Source organism: Triplophysa rosa, linkage group LG19 (genome assembly GCF_024868665.1).
Source record: "Triplophysa rosa linkage group LG19, Trosa_1v2, whole genome shotgun sequence".
Lineage (NCBI taxonomy): Eukaryota > Metazoa > Chordata > Actinopteri > Cypriniformes > Nemacheilidae > Triplophysa > Triplophysa rosa.
The window spans coordinates 20,057,285-20,079,052 of record NC_079908.1 but is presented as its reverse complement, the minus strand read 5'-3'; the positions used below and the strand labels follow the sequence as shown (position 1 = coordinate 20,079,052).

Below are 21,768 nucleotides of genomic sequence, written 5' to 3'. Positions count from 1 at the left end.
TTTATATGAAAGCTTAAAGTGTTTAAAAGTGACTCTTTCCGACTGTGTTTTAAGCCAGACGTCAATTTGCTCAAATTAGTGTGTACTTTGGGTAAAGCATGTTAAATAGTTTGACCACGTTAATCTAGTGGCAGTAACTTATTTATCTGTGTTAATGAAATCACTGTTAATAATTTACAGGTGTAAGTGAAGCGTCTTTAATTATCTGTAATTATTATCCCTCTCTTTGGGTGTATCTTCTTTCTGGTGTCTCTCTCTCTCCTCCTCTCTATTTACGTACTTTATCTGTTCATGTCCACTGTGCATAAATAAATGTGTTTTATCTTATATCATGTATTTTCCTTGACGCAGAGAGTGTGTTTATTTCCACTTATATTAACACACACACGCTTTAATTTGTATGCATATCATATATATACGTTTATGTGTGCATACAAATGCAGGCCGTGCTTTAGTAAAGCGATCTCCAGACCATGAATAATAAAAGGGCGTAAAGGCCCCCCCCCCTATCTCTGTCCTCTCCGTTTTCATTTGCTTTCTCTCACAGATCATGTGATCACTCTTCAGCCAGTAATTATTCATGAGCTCGGCACCCATCGCAGGGCCTCCGGCTCTGAGCTGAGGCCCCGCTCCAGCTGCGCGCAGGGGCCTATCGGTCGCCACGGGTCAGACGGGCGACACCTTACACCGCAGACGGCGAGGAAACACTCACCCTCACCCTGCCACACTCCGGATGAATAAAAGATGCCCACAAAAGAGAAAAAAAGAGCAGAAACTGAAGAACAGAATGACGAAGGAGAGAAGAAGGAGCCAAAGGTGAAAGGAAAGAGTAAGAGGGATACAGACGAGAAGAAAACGAGACAGAAGGAGTCGGGGAACGCCGAGGTGCTCGCGAAAAATACTGGAGAGGACAAAAAGAAAAAGAAAAGCAAAGAGAACCACGATGGCGAGGTGACGGAAAATGACAACGGGACGGACGAACAAAACAACAATGAACCCATCAAGAAAGAAAAACGGACCAAAGAGAAGTCCTCGCACGAGGAACGGGACGGAGGAGAGGTAAAGAAAGAGAAGAAAAAGAAGAGTAAACCGTCTGAAAACAAAGAAGGAGAGGACGACATGGGGTCAAAGGAGAAAAAGAGCAAAGATGGCAAGAAGAAGAAAAAGACGTCGGAGGAAGATGAGGATGAGGAGGCTGTGCAGGAGGAGGCTGAGGAAGAGGAGGATAAGAAGAAGAAGAAGAAGGAGAAGAAGAAAAAGAAAGGCTCGGACAGCGATGAGGAGAAGAAGGCGAAAAAGGCAAAGAAGTCAAAGGTAAAACAGGTGGATTATGCCGAGCTCTATCAGCAGGAGTTACTGAACTATCATACAGAAGAATCTGATGACCAGGAAGATGAATTCTACAAAAAGAAAGGTAGAAAGAAAGACATCTTCCTTTCCTCTTCTAAATCAAGTCTCTTTAACTCTTGGTGAATTTAGTGCATTAATTCTCTCTTTTTTACTCTGTCTGTCTTTTACTTTCAGCCCCGTTATAGGTTGGATTTCTTTTCATCCTGATCTCTTAATGTTAAGATCAACACCTTAAAAAATGAAAGTTCTATCTTTGGTTTCTGTGTTTTTTAAAGCAGCAGTACATATTGTGTACATAAAGTCCAAAACCGACATTTTGTCAGGAAATGAAATAAAAAACACTGACGACACGGTATTTATTAATAAAAAAAATATTTTTGCAAAACCCAGTGACAATAATAATGATTTGTGACAAAAAAATAAAGTTACAAAATATGGAGATACGAGGTTTTGGAAGGACTGCGACAGCGAAGGTTTTCTAAAGTGCTGGGAAGTAAAATGTTCTTTGTAGAACTTCTTTTAGGGTCAATTTAACGTACGTAATCTAGATTAGGTCACAATGTCATAAAAAGCCATTGAAAGAGCGTAAATTGAGTCTGGAACATTCCCTAAATTAAAAAAGATTCAGACAACACCACCTCTTTCGGTTCTGCTTAGAAAGTATTTCAGCAGGAGTCGTGCAGGTCTGATCAAACTGCTGCTCAGAGAACCTTCCGGATTTGTTTTTGGCAGAAAGCTCATTGATTGGCACGTGAGAAGCGTGTTTTGATTGGCTGATTATTACAGTGTCCTGGCAGCAGGGTATCGGGACAGCGGGCATCGCGCCAGCGGTGGATTTGAATCAGACGGCCACCTCTCTGTGGCCTGAAACATTACACTCTAATCTGCCTTTTCATGCAACCTTCAGAACCTCATTCAGCCTGCTGGACGTCAAGCTGTCAGGGGCGGTCAGGCGCAACACGTCGGGTCGAGGTTGCTGTTTAGCACTGATCCATGAAAAGCTTTTGGATGTCCATAAAAAAACCCTTTATTCTGTAATTTTTGGTACTTTTCTAAAGAACCTACAATATGATTTTCAACTTCAAGGAACCACATAAGAACCCAAGACACATCATGTATGATTAGTAGGTTTAGCTATTTGCTGGACCTGAAAACATTTAAGACCTTTTAATTTTTTCTGATATGCATGAACAAAGGAAAATTGTTATTGCTTAAATGTTGCTCTTTTATAGTTTAGGAGATTTGATGCAGTTCTCCGTTGGGTCTCAGGTGAGGACACAAATGAGACAATAGTTGAAATCCATGAAGAGTGTGGAGGTGTAAAATAAATGTAGATTGTAGAGGCATACAATAATCAGGATTTGAGGAAATTTGATGAGAAACGTTTGAGTTCATATTGAGATCTTCAATAATATTGACGTTTGATTGCAGACTTGACAAATCTGAGCTCAGTTTGACACATTGACATCTCCTCTCAAACTCTAAATTCTAGATTTCCGACTCTTTTTCACAGGAGAAACATCTAAAGACTTAAGCAAAAGTCATTTGCTCTCAATATAATCTCATTGATGTCTAGTAGAAATATATATATATATATATATAAAAAGATCTCATCTTTCTTATGGGACAGTTAGCTAAATGCAGCTTGGATCAGAACCATTGAAAAACTGTCATCTTTTAGAGTGACTTTTCTGTGTTGAGGTTGGATAAACTGAAAAAACTGATAACCTGTGAACCCAAGAACCCTAAACGGTGATAAACACTTCTTTAATATCGGTTCCAACCTCCTAATCGCAGTTCAGAGTTCATAAGAATAGACAGAGATCTGTTCTACATCAAGGCGTTTGAACGTTACTCAACATGAGGCTCACTGCCGCCCCGGTTGAGACATGCATGTGGTTGTCCCAGTTTCTTAAAGTGGTTCAGAGACGGGTAAAGGTCACGAGGTGCACACCAAGCACTTGCTCTCACTCATTAAACATGAGATACGGCTTACAACAATGCATCTTATACAAGCGTGGGTGAGTTTAGAATAGCAGGTTGTCGAGTAACGGTACCCGAGCACTCAAGACTACATCCCGCTAATGTGATGCAAATGAAAACATGATGCTTTGTTTTACAGATGTCACTGTTTTACTTTCCCCTCTCGCTCAGTGTACGAGGTGGTGACCGTCACGGGTGACGTTAAAGGGGCGGGGACTGACGCCAACGTGTTCCTCACCATGTATGGAGAGTTTGGCGTGTCTCCCAAAGTTCATCTGGCCAGCAAGTGAGTTGTTCTTCATTTCATAGTTGTCTTGAAGTGAAGTGACAACTCATTTACAACGTTAGGTTTAACGGGACAATGAATGCTTCTTATTAAAGGGATAGTTCAGATACTCCAAAAAACGTTTATTGATTCACCCTCGTGTTGTTTAAACTCTGTAAGTGACTCTTTTTAATTAAAAAAATATCTCAATGGTTTTGTGTTCATATCATGGAAGTCAGTGGGGTTCAATGTTTGGTTTCCAACATTCTTCAAAATATCTTCTTTTGTGTTCTGCAGAAAAAAGAAAGTCATGCATGTTTGGAACGACACGAGGATGAGTTTCATTTTTGGGTGAACTATCCCTTTAATGTAAACATTTTTATCCAAAGCGACTTACAGTTCCTTCAAGCTAGACATTATTTTTCATTAGTATGTTTTTGTCAGTTTATCCTTAGTTTTTTAACATCATTTATTCATTTTTATTAGAAATGGTAAGATTATCATTTATGATTGCCAAGGTTGCATTTTCCCAATATGTCAGTGTGTGTAATGATATTTGTTTACATTTTGTTTTGTTGACACATTTCAGGTGTGCTTTGTGTCATGTTTTATTCAGAGTACATCCTTTAGCATCTAAAACCAATATCCCGTATTCGCATCAGAGTTTAAGCAGCAGTGGGTTTCTCCGGAAGCCTTGGTGATGTTAATTTAATTCTGTATTCTTCTTCAACCTACAGCACTGAGAAGAGGTATAACTTTAACACGGCCTCCTTTCTCTTCATTTCATTTTGCACACAATGCTGTACAAGAGAACATCCTGAAGGCTTTGATCATGACAAACACATTAACACACAATGAGACACAGATGCTGTTTCGATAGTGCGAGATTATTCATGACGTGAATTTGAATCACTTGTTAAGCAGAGTTGCACGGCTCATCCGTTACCCACAATGCCATGGAAAAGCACAGGATTGTTCTCCTCTATACAGCATCATTGTGGACATTCATCTGGACAAATGGGAAGAGATGCATGTGACTTTCTCGGTGGACCAATGAGAGGGTAAAGTCACATGACATCACTTCCTGTGTGGGCTTACAGGAAAGCAAGTTCACAAGACACATCCTAAGACAGTCTCTCATATAAATCTCCAAACATACATAACATGTGTGTTGATTTCATATGAGCTCGTGACCCATAAACTCTCTCTGCAGTGATCAATACTCTTGATCGGTGAACGATTAGGAAATGAATTACTCATGAGAGAGATTTCGTTTGCTCTGATGGATGTCCAAACAGTTCATGTTGCATAATGACTCAGAGATCATAGTGTAAATATTAGGAGGAAGAGAAAACAAAACAAAGGTTTGACCCCAAACTAGAAAGTCTGTCATAATTTATTCACTCCGATGTAGTTCCATAACTTTCCTTCTTTCTTTTTGAAAGTTTTATCACAAAATTTTAAATGTTGCATGTGTTTCCCATCTCCTTTTATTTCTATGGCAGAAACAAGTTAAGGTTTGAAACATGACGTGAAGTAAATATGACAAGCTTATTTTTGGGGCATCCTTTAGAAAAGGAGATTGCAATGTTTGTGTCATAAGTCCCAAACTCATAAGTTTAGTATCTATTGGCATTTGTGGCTTCTGAGACCTACCCAAGAAACATTTCTTTGAAAAAATCTGAAAACAGCACATTTATTACAGTTGGTACATCTGACAGTGGTGATTTTGTTCATCAGAAGATTTTAATCTGACAGTCAGAATGCAACATTTTGGAATAGAGATGAAATTTAACAGAATCGAAGAGTCTGTCTAAATGTCATCATTTCCAAAGTTTGCCGGTGCGGTTTGTCAGTAATGCATCACCAGAGTGCTGATCACAGGTGAGGTGTGTGTGTGTGTGAGAGGCGTTTGGCAGTCTGATTGCATCTGTAATTCATACTGGGTGATTTTTAATTCATGCATTTTGATTAGAGATATGCTTTCTGCTGAAGCCAGCGCAAGGGACCGTAGAAAGATATTTGGGTCAATGACAGTAACAGATGGTTCTCTCTTACAAACACACACGCACACACACACACACACGCACGCGCACGCACACACACACACACACGCACACACACACACACACAAGCAGTCTCAGATATCGGTGCATCACACAGGTAGGCACATGATTGAGTGTCAAAGGAAATTGTCTGTCAGTTTAACAGGTCTATTTATATTTCAGGAGCAGAACCGCTTTTGAAAAGAACAAGACTGACGTCTTTCGGATCAAAACACACAATGTTGGGCCAATAAAGAAGATCAGGTACATACAGCACTTTACATACACTACAGTAAAAGGTTTGGACACGTCTGCACGTCTGTCTAAGTCCCAGCTCTGCATTCTCATTCTGTGAATCCACCTCACATCAGTTTTGCTTAGTTCTCTTATTAAAACCACACCTGACACCTGCACTGTTTCCATGCTGTAGAATTGAGCATGATAACACGGGCATGAGCGCCAGCTGGTTCCTGGACCGGGTCATTGTGACTGACATGAACAGGCCACACCTCCGCTTCTTTTATGCCTGCAATAATTGGCTGAGCAGAGAAGAGGGGGATGGACTTACCGTTCGATATCTGCTGGGCAGCCTTAACCCCATGGACATTCCCAAACGTACGTTATTATTTGTATGAACTCAATTGCTCATTCAGAGGAATCGTTGTTTGTTGAACCTGTTTATCTGGACTTGGGTCAAGTGAATCTTCACAACTGCCGTATATACCGATTAATTTTCGGCTGTGTGAATCAGACCACACACAATAAAGAGAATATGCATTGTTCCGTGCATAAACCTCACACATTTATATTAATTTATTTATGATCTCACTGGCATGGCGCTGGTATAATCTCATATCACCATAGATAACATCATACGGCTTACGCTTTCATGATGCACACAAACGCCAGGAACATAGAACCAGACTCATGTTGCATTTAAGAGATTAGGAGAAATGTAGTAGTAGAGTAGAGTTTCAGACAGGGAGAACAATATCACCGGCTCGACATTCCTAAATGCTACTGACAATATAACATTACATCTGACACAAAGAGAGAGAGAGAGGACAATAAGACTGGCCATATCTTTATTGTCATCGTCAGGCTTTAGTCTTCTACTGTAAAACTCTATTCTTGCTAAAAGTTGGTGCTCATGTTGAAGCACAAGTTTAGTTTTTGTTTTGTTGGCTTACACTCTTAACCCGAATTAGTTGACTTTACTAGAAATTTACGAGGAAAACCTGTTGCCTTAACCCACTTTAGTTTTCACACACACTATAAAAAAATTGTTGAGTCAACTTAAAATAATAAGGCAACCTATCACAAGCACGTGTTTGAGTTAACTCGACAAACAGAGACTGAAGTCCACCCAACTTAAACAATTATGTTTAAGTCATTAGTTGTCACAAAATAGTCAAGTTTACCTAATGAACAACAGAACAAAATATTTTTTGTTGGCTGAACTTCAACTGAAAATATAGATTGATTGTTGATAAATAATTATTTGTCTTTTACTACAATTGGACTTGTTTTCTGCCTCAAACAGACCAAACTTTGCTCAAATAACTCTTTACACCTCAACATTGAACACACAAACGATCAAAAACCATCATTCATTAAAAAAACTCTAAACACAACAGATAACTAACAGTAACAACGATATTAAAGCATAAATTAAGCCAGCAAGAACTAAAACACTAAACTTTAAAAGAAAAACAAATAAGAAACACATGAACATGAATTGAACATGCTGCAATGCATCTTGGGAACTTTCAAACTCTTGCAATATTGTTTGTTCAGAATACACAGTTTTGTAAATTGGGCAAACTTTATGACACATGTTGGCCAAAAACTTGAGAATCTAAGTCCAGTCAACAAAATCATCTTTGTTAGAAACATGTTTAGGCTCATTTTGTTCAGTATATGCAAAAGAATAATTTGACTCCTTTAACTAAAAATTCTATGTTCAAGTTAATTATGTATCCTTGTAGGGAGAACATTTTGTAAGTTGGATTTTTTACAGTGCAGGTTAAAACTAAACAGGTTAAGTTGTATGAACATAGAACCTTAAGTTGGTAAGCGGGTGCAATAGACAAATTAAGTTTGCAATTTGCATGAGTAGTCTTTACTGAAAATCATTAGTTTATGGTACAAATGTTTTTAGGTCCAATCAGTTGCTTAGAGAGAGTTTGATGTGTCTCAAAGCTTTCTGATGATTTTTATGGTGAAATATTTCTGTAGTATTTCAGATGTGACTACAAGTGTGTTTGTTGTGCATTGCAGAGAACAAATACATCGCCAGCGTCTTCACTATGGATGCTAAAGGCAGTGGAACGGACGCTGATGTCTATTTAACTATTTTTGGAGAATTTGGTGACACAGGTCTGATAACCTCTGAACACTTCTCTGTGTGTTTTTATGATGAAACACAAGTATTTATGTACGTTTTACGTATTTGCGTGCGATTTTTAGGAGAACGTAAGCTGGTCAGCGAGGGGAAGGACAATTTCGAGCGAGGCAACGAGGATAAATTCACCATAGAGGCCCCGAATCTTGGCAGACTCCGAAAGATCACTATCGGACACAACAACAAGGGGTCTTCTGCCGGATGGGCCTGTGACAAAGTACACACACACGTCAATGAATTCATAACACTTTCAATTTTCACTTTCGTAACACAAACATGTCAGTCTCTGAGTATACATTTCATTGATTTAAGCCACAAAATAAACTTTATTCATAAAATTAGTATAATGAAAAAATATATGGACTGCTATCTTATCAGTTGTTTAAAAGATTATGGTAGTTAACAAAGTTTGATTAAATAATGTAAAAAATGTATATATGAAATATATGTATAATAAAAGATGATACATTTTTTCCACGATTTGTTACATTTTGTTTGCTAGAGTAGTGGTTCTCAAACTTTTTCATTGTAAGGCCCCCTGTGTGTAGGGTGTATCGCTTTGTGCCCCCCAAATAATGACTTGTGATCCAATTTTAATTAAACCAAAAAACACTATAATTATAGAATGCTGGAACAGCAATTCTTTTGGTTGGTAGTCTTATTTTTCAAACATTTGATTGCCCAAAATTATCATAAATTTCTATAATTCATAAACTGCCTCAAAACTGTGGCCCCTCTGGGTCCATCTTGGGGCCCCCTATAGGGGGCCACGGCCCCCAGTTTGAGAACCACTGTGCTAGAGTAATATGATGTGTACGTGCTGATGTGTGTTTGTGTCAGGTTGTGATTGATGACATGGGGAATAAAGAAGTGTACGAGTTTCCTGTCGATGCCTGGTTTGATATCTCAGAAGGGGATGGAAAAATACAGAGAGACGTGCTTGTCGGAGCCACACAACCCATGGGTGAGAGTCTTTGTCATTGTGTACGTTGTAGCGTTGTGCACCAGAGCGATACGCTCGCGACTGCAAGATCATAGGTTCGATTCCCAGCGTGTACTAAAACGAATACCTTCACTTTTCATAATTTGCAGTGATATCAAAACAATTTCTGTGTGTGTGTAGCGATTGTGTATAACGTGCAGGTGATGACGGGTGATATCCGCGGAGCAGGTACCAACTCAAAGATTCATCTGGTGATGCACGGCCACAAGGGCATTAAGAACAGCGGTAAGATATTCCTGGAGGGCGGCACGTTCGAGCGCGCTCAGATCGACATCTTTAACGTGGAGCTCCTGGAATTGCTCAGCCCGCTCAGCAGAGTCACCATCGGACACGACAACGCCGGGATTAGCTGCGGCTGGTACTGTGAAAAGGTGCCGTGGCTTTTAAAGCTCTCATCCTTTATTCATAGAGACAACGTGCTGTTCTCACGGTCTGCTTTTGTCGCCCAGGTGACGGTGTACTGCCCGTTCACAGGTCTCGAGCAGGTGTTTCCCTGCGGCAGGTGGCTGGATGAAGACGAGGGAGATGGACTGGTGGAGCGAGAGCTTTATGAGATGGTCTCGCTGAGGCAGAGAAGACTGAAAAGTGAGCGTTGTCTGTTGTTTTCTAACCACCAGGGGAAATGTTATTGCTGAGAGGTTGCTCTTTCAGAGATCTGATGAGTTCTCTGTTGTGTTTTCAGACTTGAGTGATGTTTCTCCTAAAATTGAAGGAGAAGTAAAAAGAGAAACAATTGTATGGAGGTGTAAATGAATGTAGCTTGTAGAAGTAAAATAATCCTGATTTTCGGGTAAATTCGATGAGAAACTGCTGAAACTCTAATGACAGAGACAATTGTCAGACTCTTTTTCTCAGGAGAAATATCCAGATGCAGATGAGACTAAAGCGAAGGTTTCCAGAACTATCACATGTAAAATCAGAATATTTAAGTTTCATGCTTTTAATTCTGTTTGCACGTGTGTGTGTGTGTATGCATTTCCCAGAATTCCCCTGGTCTTTGTGGATCTGGACATCTGAGATCAAAGGCGCGGGCACAGACGCGCAGGTGTTCCTGCAGGTGTACGGAGAGAAGGGCAAGAGCGATGAGATGAAACTCGAGAGCAAATCGGACAGTTTTGAACAGGGACAGTGCGACAAGTTCATCGTACGTCTGTGTGTCTGCACATTGTGTGCCAAAAAAAGTATTTGGACACTTAAACCACACCTAAACAATGCATGAGGGTCATTAATATCAAACCAGTGGATATCTGCAGATAGATAAAGATACTAAAAATACTAGACTAGAAATAAACCAGCTGTCCTAGCCAAGTAACCACAGGTACGGTTCATCACATTAACTGTGAACATGTTCGATGAACAGTTGAAAACCAGACGGTGTCAGAATACTTTTTGTTGTTATTTTGAACAGCGTTGTTTTACATTATTATTTAACATAACAATTATTTGCATTGAAACCAGTGTTATAGTTTTATTAATATTGTAAATTAGCTTTCATTTTTATATTTGTAGTTATGTTTAGTGTAAACATATTTTAGCTTTTATGTTATTTTAGTGACATTTTTTATGTTGCTATTTAAAGTTTTTTTTTGTTTAGATTTTGTTTATTAGTGCCTTAAACTTATTTCAGTTCATGTCTGAGGCAACAATTTAATTGTTTGTTTATTTTCAGGACAATATTTTATTTGATCTCAAACTAAACTAACCTTGTGTGACTGTGGTGTCTAAATAATTTTTGTGATCATTGCATTTAAAAAAAACCTTGAAAATGTAGTAGTTCCATTACAGTTTTTTCTTGTTTGGAATCTCTGCTGTTTTTTGTAGATCGAGATGCCTGATATTGGGAAGATTCGCAAGCTGAGAATCTGGCACGAGAAGAGGCATCCGTTCTCTGGCTGGCATCTTGGCAGGGTAAGAGCCTCCACCACAATCTAGTGCACGATTACACACAGCCTGTTTGTCTGTTTCACACTGCATGCGATTTCACACGATGTACAGAAGAATAGTGTATTCTTAAGTGTTTGTGTTGGTACCTGCTAATCATGTGTGTGTTTAGGTGACAGTGATGAAGACCTTCACGAGAGAAAAATACTCATTTGCGTGTAACCGTTGGCTGGACATCAATGAAGATGATAATGAGATCATCAGAGAACTACCGGCAACTGGAGCTCTTGTGCCAGAACCTTTACCACGTGAGAGAACCACACAACACAAAAAAATAATGTTCATTCATTTGTTCACCCTCCTGTCATTCAAAAACTGTATGTGACTCTTTCTTCTGTCGAACACAAAAGAAGATATTTTGAGAAATGTCCACACAAAAGAAGTCACCGAGGTCCAGTGTTGTTTGGTTACCAACATTCTTCTGTAAATATCTTCTTTTGTGTTCTGCAGAAGAAAGAAAGTCACACAGGTACCACATATTATCCTGGAGCTTTAAGGACAAAGAAAACCATTTAGAACAACATTTCTATATTGAATATTTGTTTAAAATATTTCCAGTTATGAAGTATCGTGTGACCATTTGTACGGGGAACATCAGTGGCAGTGGAACGGATGCCAGTGTTTATTTGAACATCATTAGTGATTCGGGTGATACAGGAGAACGTCTGATGTTCATGAGTAAAAACAACGTCAACAAGTTTGAGAAGGGAAACGTGAGTAATGACATCGGGCATGCTGGAGACAGTTTACATATGACAATATCTATTACATATATTTATAGAAGCAAACTACATTTATTTCTAAATCATGTGTCACATTTTGCAGATTAAATACTGAATTCTGTCAAAAAAACTGTGATTTTAAACAGTGCTTTGTTGCATTGCATTCCATTCTGTACTGTTTAGAAAACATGCGTATGCTACTGTAGTATGCGATGTTCGCCTCTCTTGTACTTCTTCTCAGGCTGATGAGTTCATCGTAGAGGCGGTTTCACTAGGACAGATCAGGAGGGTTCGGATTGGCCACGACGGCCGTGGCGGAGGCTGTGGTTGGTTCTTGGATAAATTGATGATCAGAGAGGAGGGGCAACCTGAGAACACATCCATCGAATTTCCATGTTACAGGCAAGATGATGGAACAGACACGCGCACAATGATTTCTGTAAAACTGCAATGTGTATATAACTATATATGCGTGTGTCTGTAAGCTGGAGAACATGTGAGAGTGGTGTTTAACTCAATTATGTAGTTGGGAAACTAGAATCTGGTTACTAATGGACACTAAAGAGTGCCGAGGAAACCGAACCTCCACCACAGAGAGAGCTCAGTTACACACACACACACACACGCACACACACACGCACGCACGCACACACGCACACACGCACACACACACACACACACACACACACACACTAAATGAGTATAGTATTTTATAGCAATGGTTCTCAAACTTTTCAGATCAAGTACCACCTTTAATAAAATTAGTTGTTGTATACCACCTAATGCCCGCCATAGAAAAACTTATGAAAAAACACTCAAATTAATAGTTGAGCTGTGAATCTTTATCTTTACACCTTGTCCTCCAATTATAATGTATTTTTTAATAATGCATAAACTTTCTTATTTACCAGCTGTTTTCAAACTAAAGAAGATGTTTTCCATGTTTTTCAAGTTAGTCAGCAGTAATAGACACAAAACACTTTTCTGTAGTGCACTGTAAACAGGGCTCTGTAAATTATGGGAGATTTATTAACTTTATGGGGAGCTACATTATAGGACTACAGACCTATATGAAAGATAAACAACGTGGAAAGAATATTTAACACAGAAGATAAATTAATATAGGCCTACGTATACGTAAACATTAAAGAGAACAGTTGTATATAACGAACAGACATACTTTACTACAGCGGCTCATGTCAAAAACGGCGTTTCGGTTTGCTTTAGGCTGAGATGTATTCCGTATTTATCTATGTATTAAACATTTGAAATTGTATTTAAAATACTAAATGTAAATTAATATACAGTATCCGACCTGCAAAATGTTCTCCCTACAAAGACACAGTAAATAAGTAACTTGAACATAGAATTTTTAGTTAAAGGAGTCAAATTATTCTTTTGCATATACTGAACAAAATGAGCCTAAACATGTTTCTAACAAAGATGATTTTGTTGACTGGACTTAGATTCTCAAGTTTTTGGCCAAAATGAGTCATAAAGTTTGCCCAATTTACAAAACTGTGTATTCTGAACAAACAATATTGCAAGAGTTTGAAAGTTCCCAAGATGCATTGCAGCATGTTCAATTCATGTTCATGTGTTTCTTATTTGTTTTTCTTTTAAAGTTTAGTGTTTTAGTTCTTGCTGGCTTAATTTATGCTTTAATATCGTTGTTACTGTTAGTTATCTGTTGTGTTTAGAGTTTTTTTAATGAATGATGGTTTTTGATCGTTTGTGTGTTCAATGTTGAGGTGTAAAGAGTTATTTGAGCAAAGTTTGGTCTGTTTGAGGCAGAAAACAAGTCCAATTGTAGTAAAAGACAAATAATTATTTATCAACAATCAATCTATATTTTCAGTTGAAGTTCAGCCAACAAAAAATATTTTGTTCTGTTGTTCATTAGGTAAACTTGACTATACTGTGACAACTAATGACTTAAACATAATTGTTTAAGTTGGGTGGACTTCAGTCTCTGTTTGTCGAGTTAACTCAAACACGTGCTTGTGATAGGTTCCCTTATTATTTTAAGTTGACGCAACAATTTTTTTTTACAGTTAAGAGTCGTTAATTTTCTGTCGTGTCACGTACCACCTGGGGGTCTCTTCAAGTACCGCAGTTTGAGAACCACTGTTCTAAAGACTTGTTTTTATACACAGCTAGTTATAAGTACTGTAACCTAACCCGAACTCTAAACCAAACCATAAATGAAAAAATCAGGTTTTGCTAATTTTTGGGTACAGATTTGTCCAAAATTTGGGCAACTCAGACATAACCCTGTTAAACCCTACAGGCTTCTTCAAGTCACTATAAAATAAAAAACATATATATTTTTTGATGAAACACTGCAGTGTTTATTATAAATGATTTGAATAGAGAAGTTCCACACCAACGCAAATTCTGTTTCTTTTTTTCTTTTTTGTTCGCTTTGTTTCATTTAAACACAATAGTACATAATAAACACATTTTATAACACACACTCACATGTGTTTCTCTTTCAGATGGTTGGATCGTAATGAGGACGACGGGCAGATCGTGAGAGAGTTAGTTCCCACAGACGACGGTCAGCGTTTGTTCAGTGAGTCAACAAACAGCCACACACAGACATGTACAAAAAATAAACAAAATGCATATTTAGATGTAAATAATGTGTGTTCCAGCTGTTAGTTATCACATTGCTATAAAGACGGGCAATATAAACGGCGCCAGCTCGGATTCTAAGGTGTTTGTGAAGCTGTACGGAGAGAAGGGCGACACCAACAAGATGCTTCTGGTCGTCTCCGATAACGACCTGGGAAACTATTTCGAGACCGGACAAACAGACATCTTCACCATAGAAACATTTGACATCGGCAAGGTATGTCACCTGAGTCAGTGTCATTTATCAAACATAAGCATTATTTGTGTATTTATTGTGATTCCCTTCTGCTCTGTGGGAGGGGCCTGTAGATAAACAGGCTGCTGATTGGTCACACGAACGAAGGCCTGCGAGCCGGTTGGTTCCTGGACAGCCTTCAAATCTGGGTCCCGGTACACAGGGTTCAGTACATGTTCCCCAGTCATCGCTGGCTCTGTAAGGACGAGGCTGATGGGAAGGTGGAGGTGGAAATCTATCCCAGCGAGACACTAGAGATTGAGAAATGTGTGTATTTTAATGAATGCACACGCGCACACACACACACACACACACACACACACACACACACACACGCGCACACACACACACAAGAGATACTTGGTTGAAAATCATTCTAAATTTAAGAGAACAGGCCTCATGAAAGTGTTTTGTCTGATGCAGTGATCAATTACGAGGTTACCGTGGTGACGGGGGACGTCTGGGCCGCGGGGACAAACGCCAATGTCTTCCTGCAGATATACGGCGAAGAGGGTAAAACCGAATTAATTCAGCTTAAAAGCCGATCCAACAACTTTGAGAGAGGAACCACTGAGATCTTCAAGGTTGGACATTGAACAAAATACATTTTCCGACTGGACTGAAGTTCAAGAGATATTTTGCCATTTTAGTTCTTCTAAAACTTGACTGAGTTTGCACGCAAAATGTGTTGTTGTGTCTCAAAGGCTGCTCTCCTATTGGCTGTTTCAGATCGAGGGTCTAGATGTAGGACGTGTCTATAAGATCCGGATCGGTCACGACGGGTCTGGAGTCGGACCAGGATGGTTCCTGGAGAAAGTGGATGTGAAGCGGTTGGTCATGGCAATGGTGAAACCGGAGAAGAAGGAGGACGACAAGAAAGACAAGAAGAAGAAAAAAAAGAAAAAGGTGAAACGAGACGCACTTGTTAAACACAAATTCCGTGTGAATGAGACCCATTTACAGTGTCCGTCTGTCACTCACAGGAGGAGGAGGAGTCTCCGGGTGAACTGCGGGAGGTCGTTCAATCTTACAGCTTCCCGTGTGGCCGATGGCTCGCTCGTGGTGAGGAGGATGGAGAGATACTCGCGGAGCTGCGTGCCGAGGACTATGAAGATTTGGAAGGTAAAGTCAATGCTTCACTAACAAAAACGTACCATAGTATTGCTGTTGATAGTGTTTCAAGCATTTGATCAAAAGGTTTTTATGATCAACATATATTCAGTCCGTTGGGTCCAAACAGTTGAAACAGGACTTTTAAGTGAATGATAAACAGTGTGAGAATGTGTGTGTTTTAGATAACACGTATGAGGTCCATGTGTTCACCGGCACTATGCTCGGGGCCGGAACAGATGCGGGGGTTTACATGAACATGTATGGAGAAATGGGCGACACGGGTGAACGAAAACTACGCAAGTCAAACCACCTGAACAAGTTCGAGCGCGGACAGGTGAGTGCAATACACACACGCGCGTCTGTTTCATGACCAACAGAATATATTATTTAGAGTAAACACACACCCTCATATAGAGAATTTATTGATTATTCCCAGGAGGACGTGTTCACAATCACTGGGATGGATCTGGGACTGTTGAAGAAACTGAGGATTCGTCATGACAACAAGCAAGCGAACGCTGCCTGGTACCTCGACCGCGTCGAGATCTTTGATACCAAAGAGGAAACCATGTGAGTTTCCTGCATAAACTCACACAACCTCAGAGAAACACTCAGGCTGCACTGCAAAAAACGCATTTATAAATTTAGGTGAGACACCAGTGGGGTAAGTGGGGAGGGGTGGAGTGAGCCGTTGGTTGCAATTTGCAACCTCACCACTAGATGCCGCTAAATTTCACACACTGGACGTTTAATAAAGAGGTCAAACTTAATTGAAGTATATTTTACTTACTCCGTTGGCAGATATTTTTGGGGTATTGGAAAACAAGAGAAAAAAGTAAGAAATTCATTTTTGCAGTGCAAGAGGTTGCTCTTTTATAGCTCATGAGAAAGTTGAAAGTCTCAGTTGCGTATCAGTTTTGTCTCACATGTCTATTCTAGAATCGTAGGAGACTCGGTAAAAGTTTAGAGCTATAAAAAATGATGTTGATAATTTGGCCTTTAAATAGTCTTGAAGAATTTGATAAATGTTTTGATTGTAGACTTTATCTTTGCAAATCTGTGCACAGTTGAAAAAATGATCTCCTGAATCGCTGCACGTCTCATTTTGCTCTCCCTATAGTCTTATTTCTGTTCTAAGAGACACAATAAACATATATTAAATACGTCTTGTTTGTGATTTTCTTCCCTGTATGTGCTGTCTGTGTTTCAGGTATTTTTTCCCCTGTCAGCGCTGGCTGGCTGTGGATGAAGATGACGGACAGCTGGGCCGTGAGTTAGTGCCTGTAGACGAGGCCTTCATGAAGAGAGATGAGGACGATGAAGACGAGTCGTCGCCCGCTCAGCTCGGACTAGAGCAAAAAGGTTTTCAAACATTAAACACGCGTTCTGCTTTACTCTTTGAATGTTTAGCTCCTCCCCTTCCGCTGCGTACAGGAAAATGCATCCAAGACGTCCGGCTTCCAGTACTTTATAGTGCACTACATCTCTTCACATTCTTCAGTGTGAAGTGTTGGCGGGCTTGGCTATAAGTATGCAAACTGTGTGTGTGTGTGTGTGTGTGTGTGTGTGTGTGTGTGTGTGTGTAGCCATGTCAACCACGTTTACACTGAGAGTGAAAACAGGAGAGAAGCAGTACGCTGGAACGGATGCAAATGTTTTCGCTGTTTTTTACGGGACCAAAGATGATACAGGTAACCATGGAAACAAGTAGCTCAGCTTTAAAGTGAATATAATCAGCGCTTAAGCTACGCAAAGTCTGTGTGGTTATTTCAGGCATCATCAATCTAAAGGCGTCAAAGAAGCGCAAGAATAAATTTGAGGTGGGAGTGATCGATGAGTTCACGATAGAGGCAGTGGACATCGGCAAACTCAAGAGAATCCGGATTGGACACGACAATTCAGGTACACGCACACATTATCATGAACAGTCACACATTTCTTGTGTACTATCTGCTTTAACGTGTTTTACATTCATTTTAATGGCTTTCTGTGTATGAACCACAGCACTGTATTTATGACGGTGTGTGTGTGTGTGTGTTTACACTGCAACGAATCGCTGTTCTTTTTACAGCAAAAAACAAACGTCATTTCCAGATAAACAGTATATTATTAAAATATTCATGCGTCATGCGTTTTTACAGTTATTATGTATGTTTATGTAGTTTATTTATACACCATCAGTAGAAAAGATAAATATGAAACCCATCAGTTACTAAGCAGATGATTTGTTTAAAAATGGCACACAAGACTTTCGGGCATCTGTATGGACTGCTCTATAGGGTCGGGGTTATATGTATATATCTATAGCTTATCTATGATTATTTCTGCCTCTGTCTGTGTTTTTTGTGTGTGATATATGATATATTCAGCTCTTGGCCTTGATCTGGTGTAGGACAGTTTTCTGCTCTTTACTGAATCTCCAGGGCAGGCAGTGTTGGTGTAAATCTTACAGACAATTGCTTACACTGTACATGTGTGTGTTGTGCGTTTTGCGATTGTTGTCTCAGGTGGTTCTCCGGGTTGGTTTCTGGACTGGGTGGAGATCGACGCTCCGTCTCTCGGGCAGCTCTTGCGCTTTCCCTGCGGCCGTTGGTTGGATAAAGGAGAGGACGATGGTGCCATTGTCAGAGACCTGTCCCCTAATGAACTACAGACACAACTATACACACCCTGTATGACACACACACACACACAAATAAAGACACACCATAAATTTGTAAGATGACAATAACACATTCTGAGGAGAAATATCTGATACTGTATGCAGATAGAAAAACGTTTCCTTTGCACTTCATTCATTCTAATGATGGATGTCAAGGAGAAATAAGAAAGATCTCATCTGTGTTTTTTTCTTGAGCGGTCAGATATATAAATAAGAAAAATAGAAATTTTAGGTCTCTGTGGACCATCTTTCCTAGTTCATGTCCCCAAAAGGACTTGTTTTTAGATTTTACTAAGTTCTAGCTTCATGTTTCTTTTGTCTCCAGAAGTATAACTTGGTCAGAATCGCACACAAAGATTAACACAACAGCTAACCTAAATCCACTGTTCTACTAACAAAACAAAATCTTCAGGCTTTATAGACACACAATTACGTGTCACAACGCAACCGTATGTAATACATCTGTGTTACAGTTGTTCCCTATGAGATCAAATTCTTCACCAGCGATATATTTGCCGCGGGCACAGACGCAGACGTCTTCATCGTGCTGTACGGTCAGAACGGTGTGTGTACATCTCAGAAGTCTCTCTGTGTCACTAAGAGAGAGAGGGGAATGTACTTTGAGCGAGGAGCGGAGGACATGTTCATTGTAGAGGTGAATGTGAAGAATGCCTTAACGTGTAGAACAATACAGAAGTGTGTGGACTGAATGAACTTCCCAATTGATGACGGATTATAATTATTCAACGTATCTGCAGTTGGAGGATATTGGTGATATCATTGAGAAAATCCGTATCGGTCATGATAATCGTGGAGTGAATCCTGGATGGCATTTGGACCGGGTGGAAATTCGCAGGCTGCTCCGGAAAGGAAAGGTGCCGAATGCTTTTTCTCAAAGTACTTAAAGTCCCAGTGAAATAAAAATGACAATGCCTATTTATTCGTGAAATATTGCTGTGTTTATTGTAAATAGTTAATCAATGTGGATCATTCTCTTTTTAAAATTTGTGTGCCCTCATGATCTTCAGTTAAAATCTGAAAATGCACTTCCGTCCTGTAGTGACTATCCATCTTAAATGACGTATGTTAGACAGCTTGGGCGGAGCATCCGTTAACTCCTCCCCTTCAACTGTCATGCTGGGTTCACACCAAACGTGAACAATTGCGTTCCACGCTCTTTATTACTCGCGGGAAAAGTTTGTTATTTTCACGTGAGTGACCCGATCTGACAAATATTTTCAACCTTCGCGGGAGACGAGATTGACACGCGCCGCCCGATTCGCGGCATTTGCACTGCGAGTTCGCATCTATACGTGTCTTTGCATTGACTTTGTATGTAATTTACTCGCGCAAAACGCCTAATTCGCGTTCGGTGTGAACCCAGTGTCAGTCTGCTGCCAGTTCCATTTCAAAATGCAACGTTCGGCTGTTTTTATACTTCCAATCAAATCGCACAGAAAGACGAAAGCCACGGCCACTATTTTTCTCACAGTTCACCCAAAAGTAAAAATTCACGCTCATGTCATTCAAAACCTGTATACGGCTAGTTCTTCTGTGCAACACAAAAGAAGATATTTTGAGAAATGTCTCAGTGGTTTTGTGTCCATACAATGGAAGTCAATGGGTTACCAGCGTTCTTCAGAATATCTTCTTTTGTGTAGTTTTTACATAGAAGTACGTAAGCAAGATGTCCTCTAGCACACTGTAACGTGCTTCTTTCTCAGTGTTATGTATCATGTTCTGTGTTAGTGGACTGTGATATGGACCGGACTCAGTCCACAATGTTCCGGTCTGAATGAGGACCTCCTTTTTCTCTCCTCTGTTCTTCACCCATTTCATTGACCTACATCTGCTGTGTGTGTGTGTACATCATTAGTTCCAGTGACTAATCTTCTCTGACCTGTACTTCACTCCAGTGCTATCTGTATCTGTACAGTCGACTGAAACACAGCAGTGAAACCTGAACACACTTCACCAACATACTGTCCTTCAGTGTTACACTCATAGCTGATAGGAATGGAGTGACTGTACTTTATGATTTATGTTATTCATATACGGTTTGGGTTTTTACCAAGAAAAACAAATATCGTACCGTGGTACTTTTCCTGCTTCCTGATTATATTAACTAATGGACGGCTTCGGCGGCAACAATATAAGCAAACGTTATGTGGCCCAAACTTAACTTCCGGTAGACCTTGTTAAAAAATCAATAACTGTTGAGTAGTTTTAATTTAATTTAATACAATTCATATACAAACAATATCAATATAAATGAATACTAATACAAATTAAATATAAAATAAACACAGACCGGTAGTTAATTTCCGACCAGGCGCATGCGTCCGGTAAAACCGTCTACAGATAGCTTGTTTGTGATAGTTAACGGATTTCTTTTTTACTTCATAATAATATTTTAAGTCTTGTAATTGCGCACATTAATACAGTTACGGTTATCTCTGACCATTCTGTACTAACACCCTCTTAACAAATAAATGAAGTGTTTGAAATGTGTGTTTTCGTTTTCATTTACTCACCCTCGAGTCGTTTCAAATCTGTATAAATGTATTTGTTCCGATGAGCACAGAGAAAGATATTTGAAAGAATGCTTGTAACCAAACGGTTCTTGGCCACCATTGACTCTCATAGTAGGAAAATGATAATGGTGGTCAAAAGTGCCCCAGAACTGTTTGCTGTCCTACATTCTTCAAAATATCTTCTTTTGCGTTCAACAGAACAAAGAATTATACAAAGAAATCTTTCCTACTATTGCCGGGAAACATCAGGTGTGTTTACACATTTGAGAATTAATAGCCTTTATTATTGTTTTCTGCGTTTTGAAGAATTGTCATTTTGGGGTGAACTGTTCCTTTAAGTCGCGGCAAAACAACAAAACAGTTGTCAGTCCATTGTTAAGACGTGTGTGTGTTCAGGGTTCTGAGACGGTGATTTTCCCTTGTGAGGGCTGGCTGGCTCGATCGGAGGAGGACGGTGAGACGATTCGAGAGCTGGTGCCTTCTGACATCATCGTCGAGAAACTATCACGAGACGGGACACTGAAAGTCATCGAGACAGAGGTGGACGATGCACTGGAGAGTAAGTGTGTCTGCGTGTTGTGTGTGTGTGTGTGTGTGTGTGTGTGTGTATGGGTTTAGTCACGTTTGCTAAATGATCGAGTTGAAAGGAAGTTTTATATGTCTTGCAGTTCACACGTATACAGTGGCAATAACCACAGGGGACGTGTGTGGAGCGGGAACTGATGCCAATGTTTTCATCACCGTGTATGGAGACATGGGCGACACCGGAGAACGCAAACTCAGCAAATCAGAGAACAGCAACAAGTTCGAGAGAGGATCGGTGAGACAGCCTCAACATCAGCACTTTGGTCTATCGTCGTGAGAAGTTGGCTGC

The 21,768-nt window shown here is 39.8% G+C and overlaps 1 protein-coding gene across 1 annotated transcript; it reads left to right on the top strand.

The window, feature by feature from the left end:
* Window positions 1-522: 522 nt before the first annotated feature.
* LOC130569888 (lipoxygenase homology domain-containing protein 1-like) lies at window positions 523-21,756 on the top strand. The gene is made up of 30 exons (XM_057359785.1): window positions 523-1,414; window positions 3,505-3,619; window positions 5,827-5,907; window positions 6,074-6,258; window positions 7,924-8,022; window positions 8,113-8,264; window positions 8,888-9,011; window positions 9,171-9,421; window positions 9,500-9,635; window positions 10,034-10,194; window positions 10,872-10,958; window positions 11,104-11,239; window positions 11,550-11,704; window positions 11,955-12,115; window positions 14,212-14,288; window positions 14,371-14,567; window positions 14,660-14,852; window positions 15,009-15,169; window positions 15,315-15,491; window positions 15,569-15,707; window positions 15,881-16,032; window positions 16,135-16,268; window positions 16,909-17,060; window positions 17,285-17,389; window positions 17,472-17,600; window positions 18,206-18,370; window positions 18,834-19,015; window positions 19,119-19,235; window positions 21,291-21,453; window positions 21,563-21,756. The coding sequence occupies exons 1-30, from the start codon at window positions 745-747 to the stop codon at window positions 21,754-21,756; spliced, it is 4,950 nt and encodes a 1,649-aa protein (XP_057215768.1). The 5' UTR covers window positions 523-744.
* The last annotated feature ends 12 nt before the right edge of the window (window positions 21,757-21,768 follow it).

Coding starts and splice junctions, on each gene's coding strand:
- LOC130569888 (XM_057359785.1), top strand. CDS start 745: ATGCCCACAAAAGAGAAAAAAAGAGCAGAAACTGAAGAACAGAATGAC. Junction 11,240..11,549: donor TGTGCCAGAACCTTTACCAC/GTGAGAGAACCA, acceptor AAATATTTCCAG/TTATGAAGTATCGTGTGACC. Junction 19,236..21,290: donor GGCTGCTCCGGAAAGGAAAG/GTGCCGAATGCT, acceptor GTGTGTGTTCAG/GGTTCTGAGACGGTGATTTT.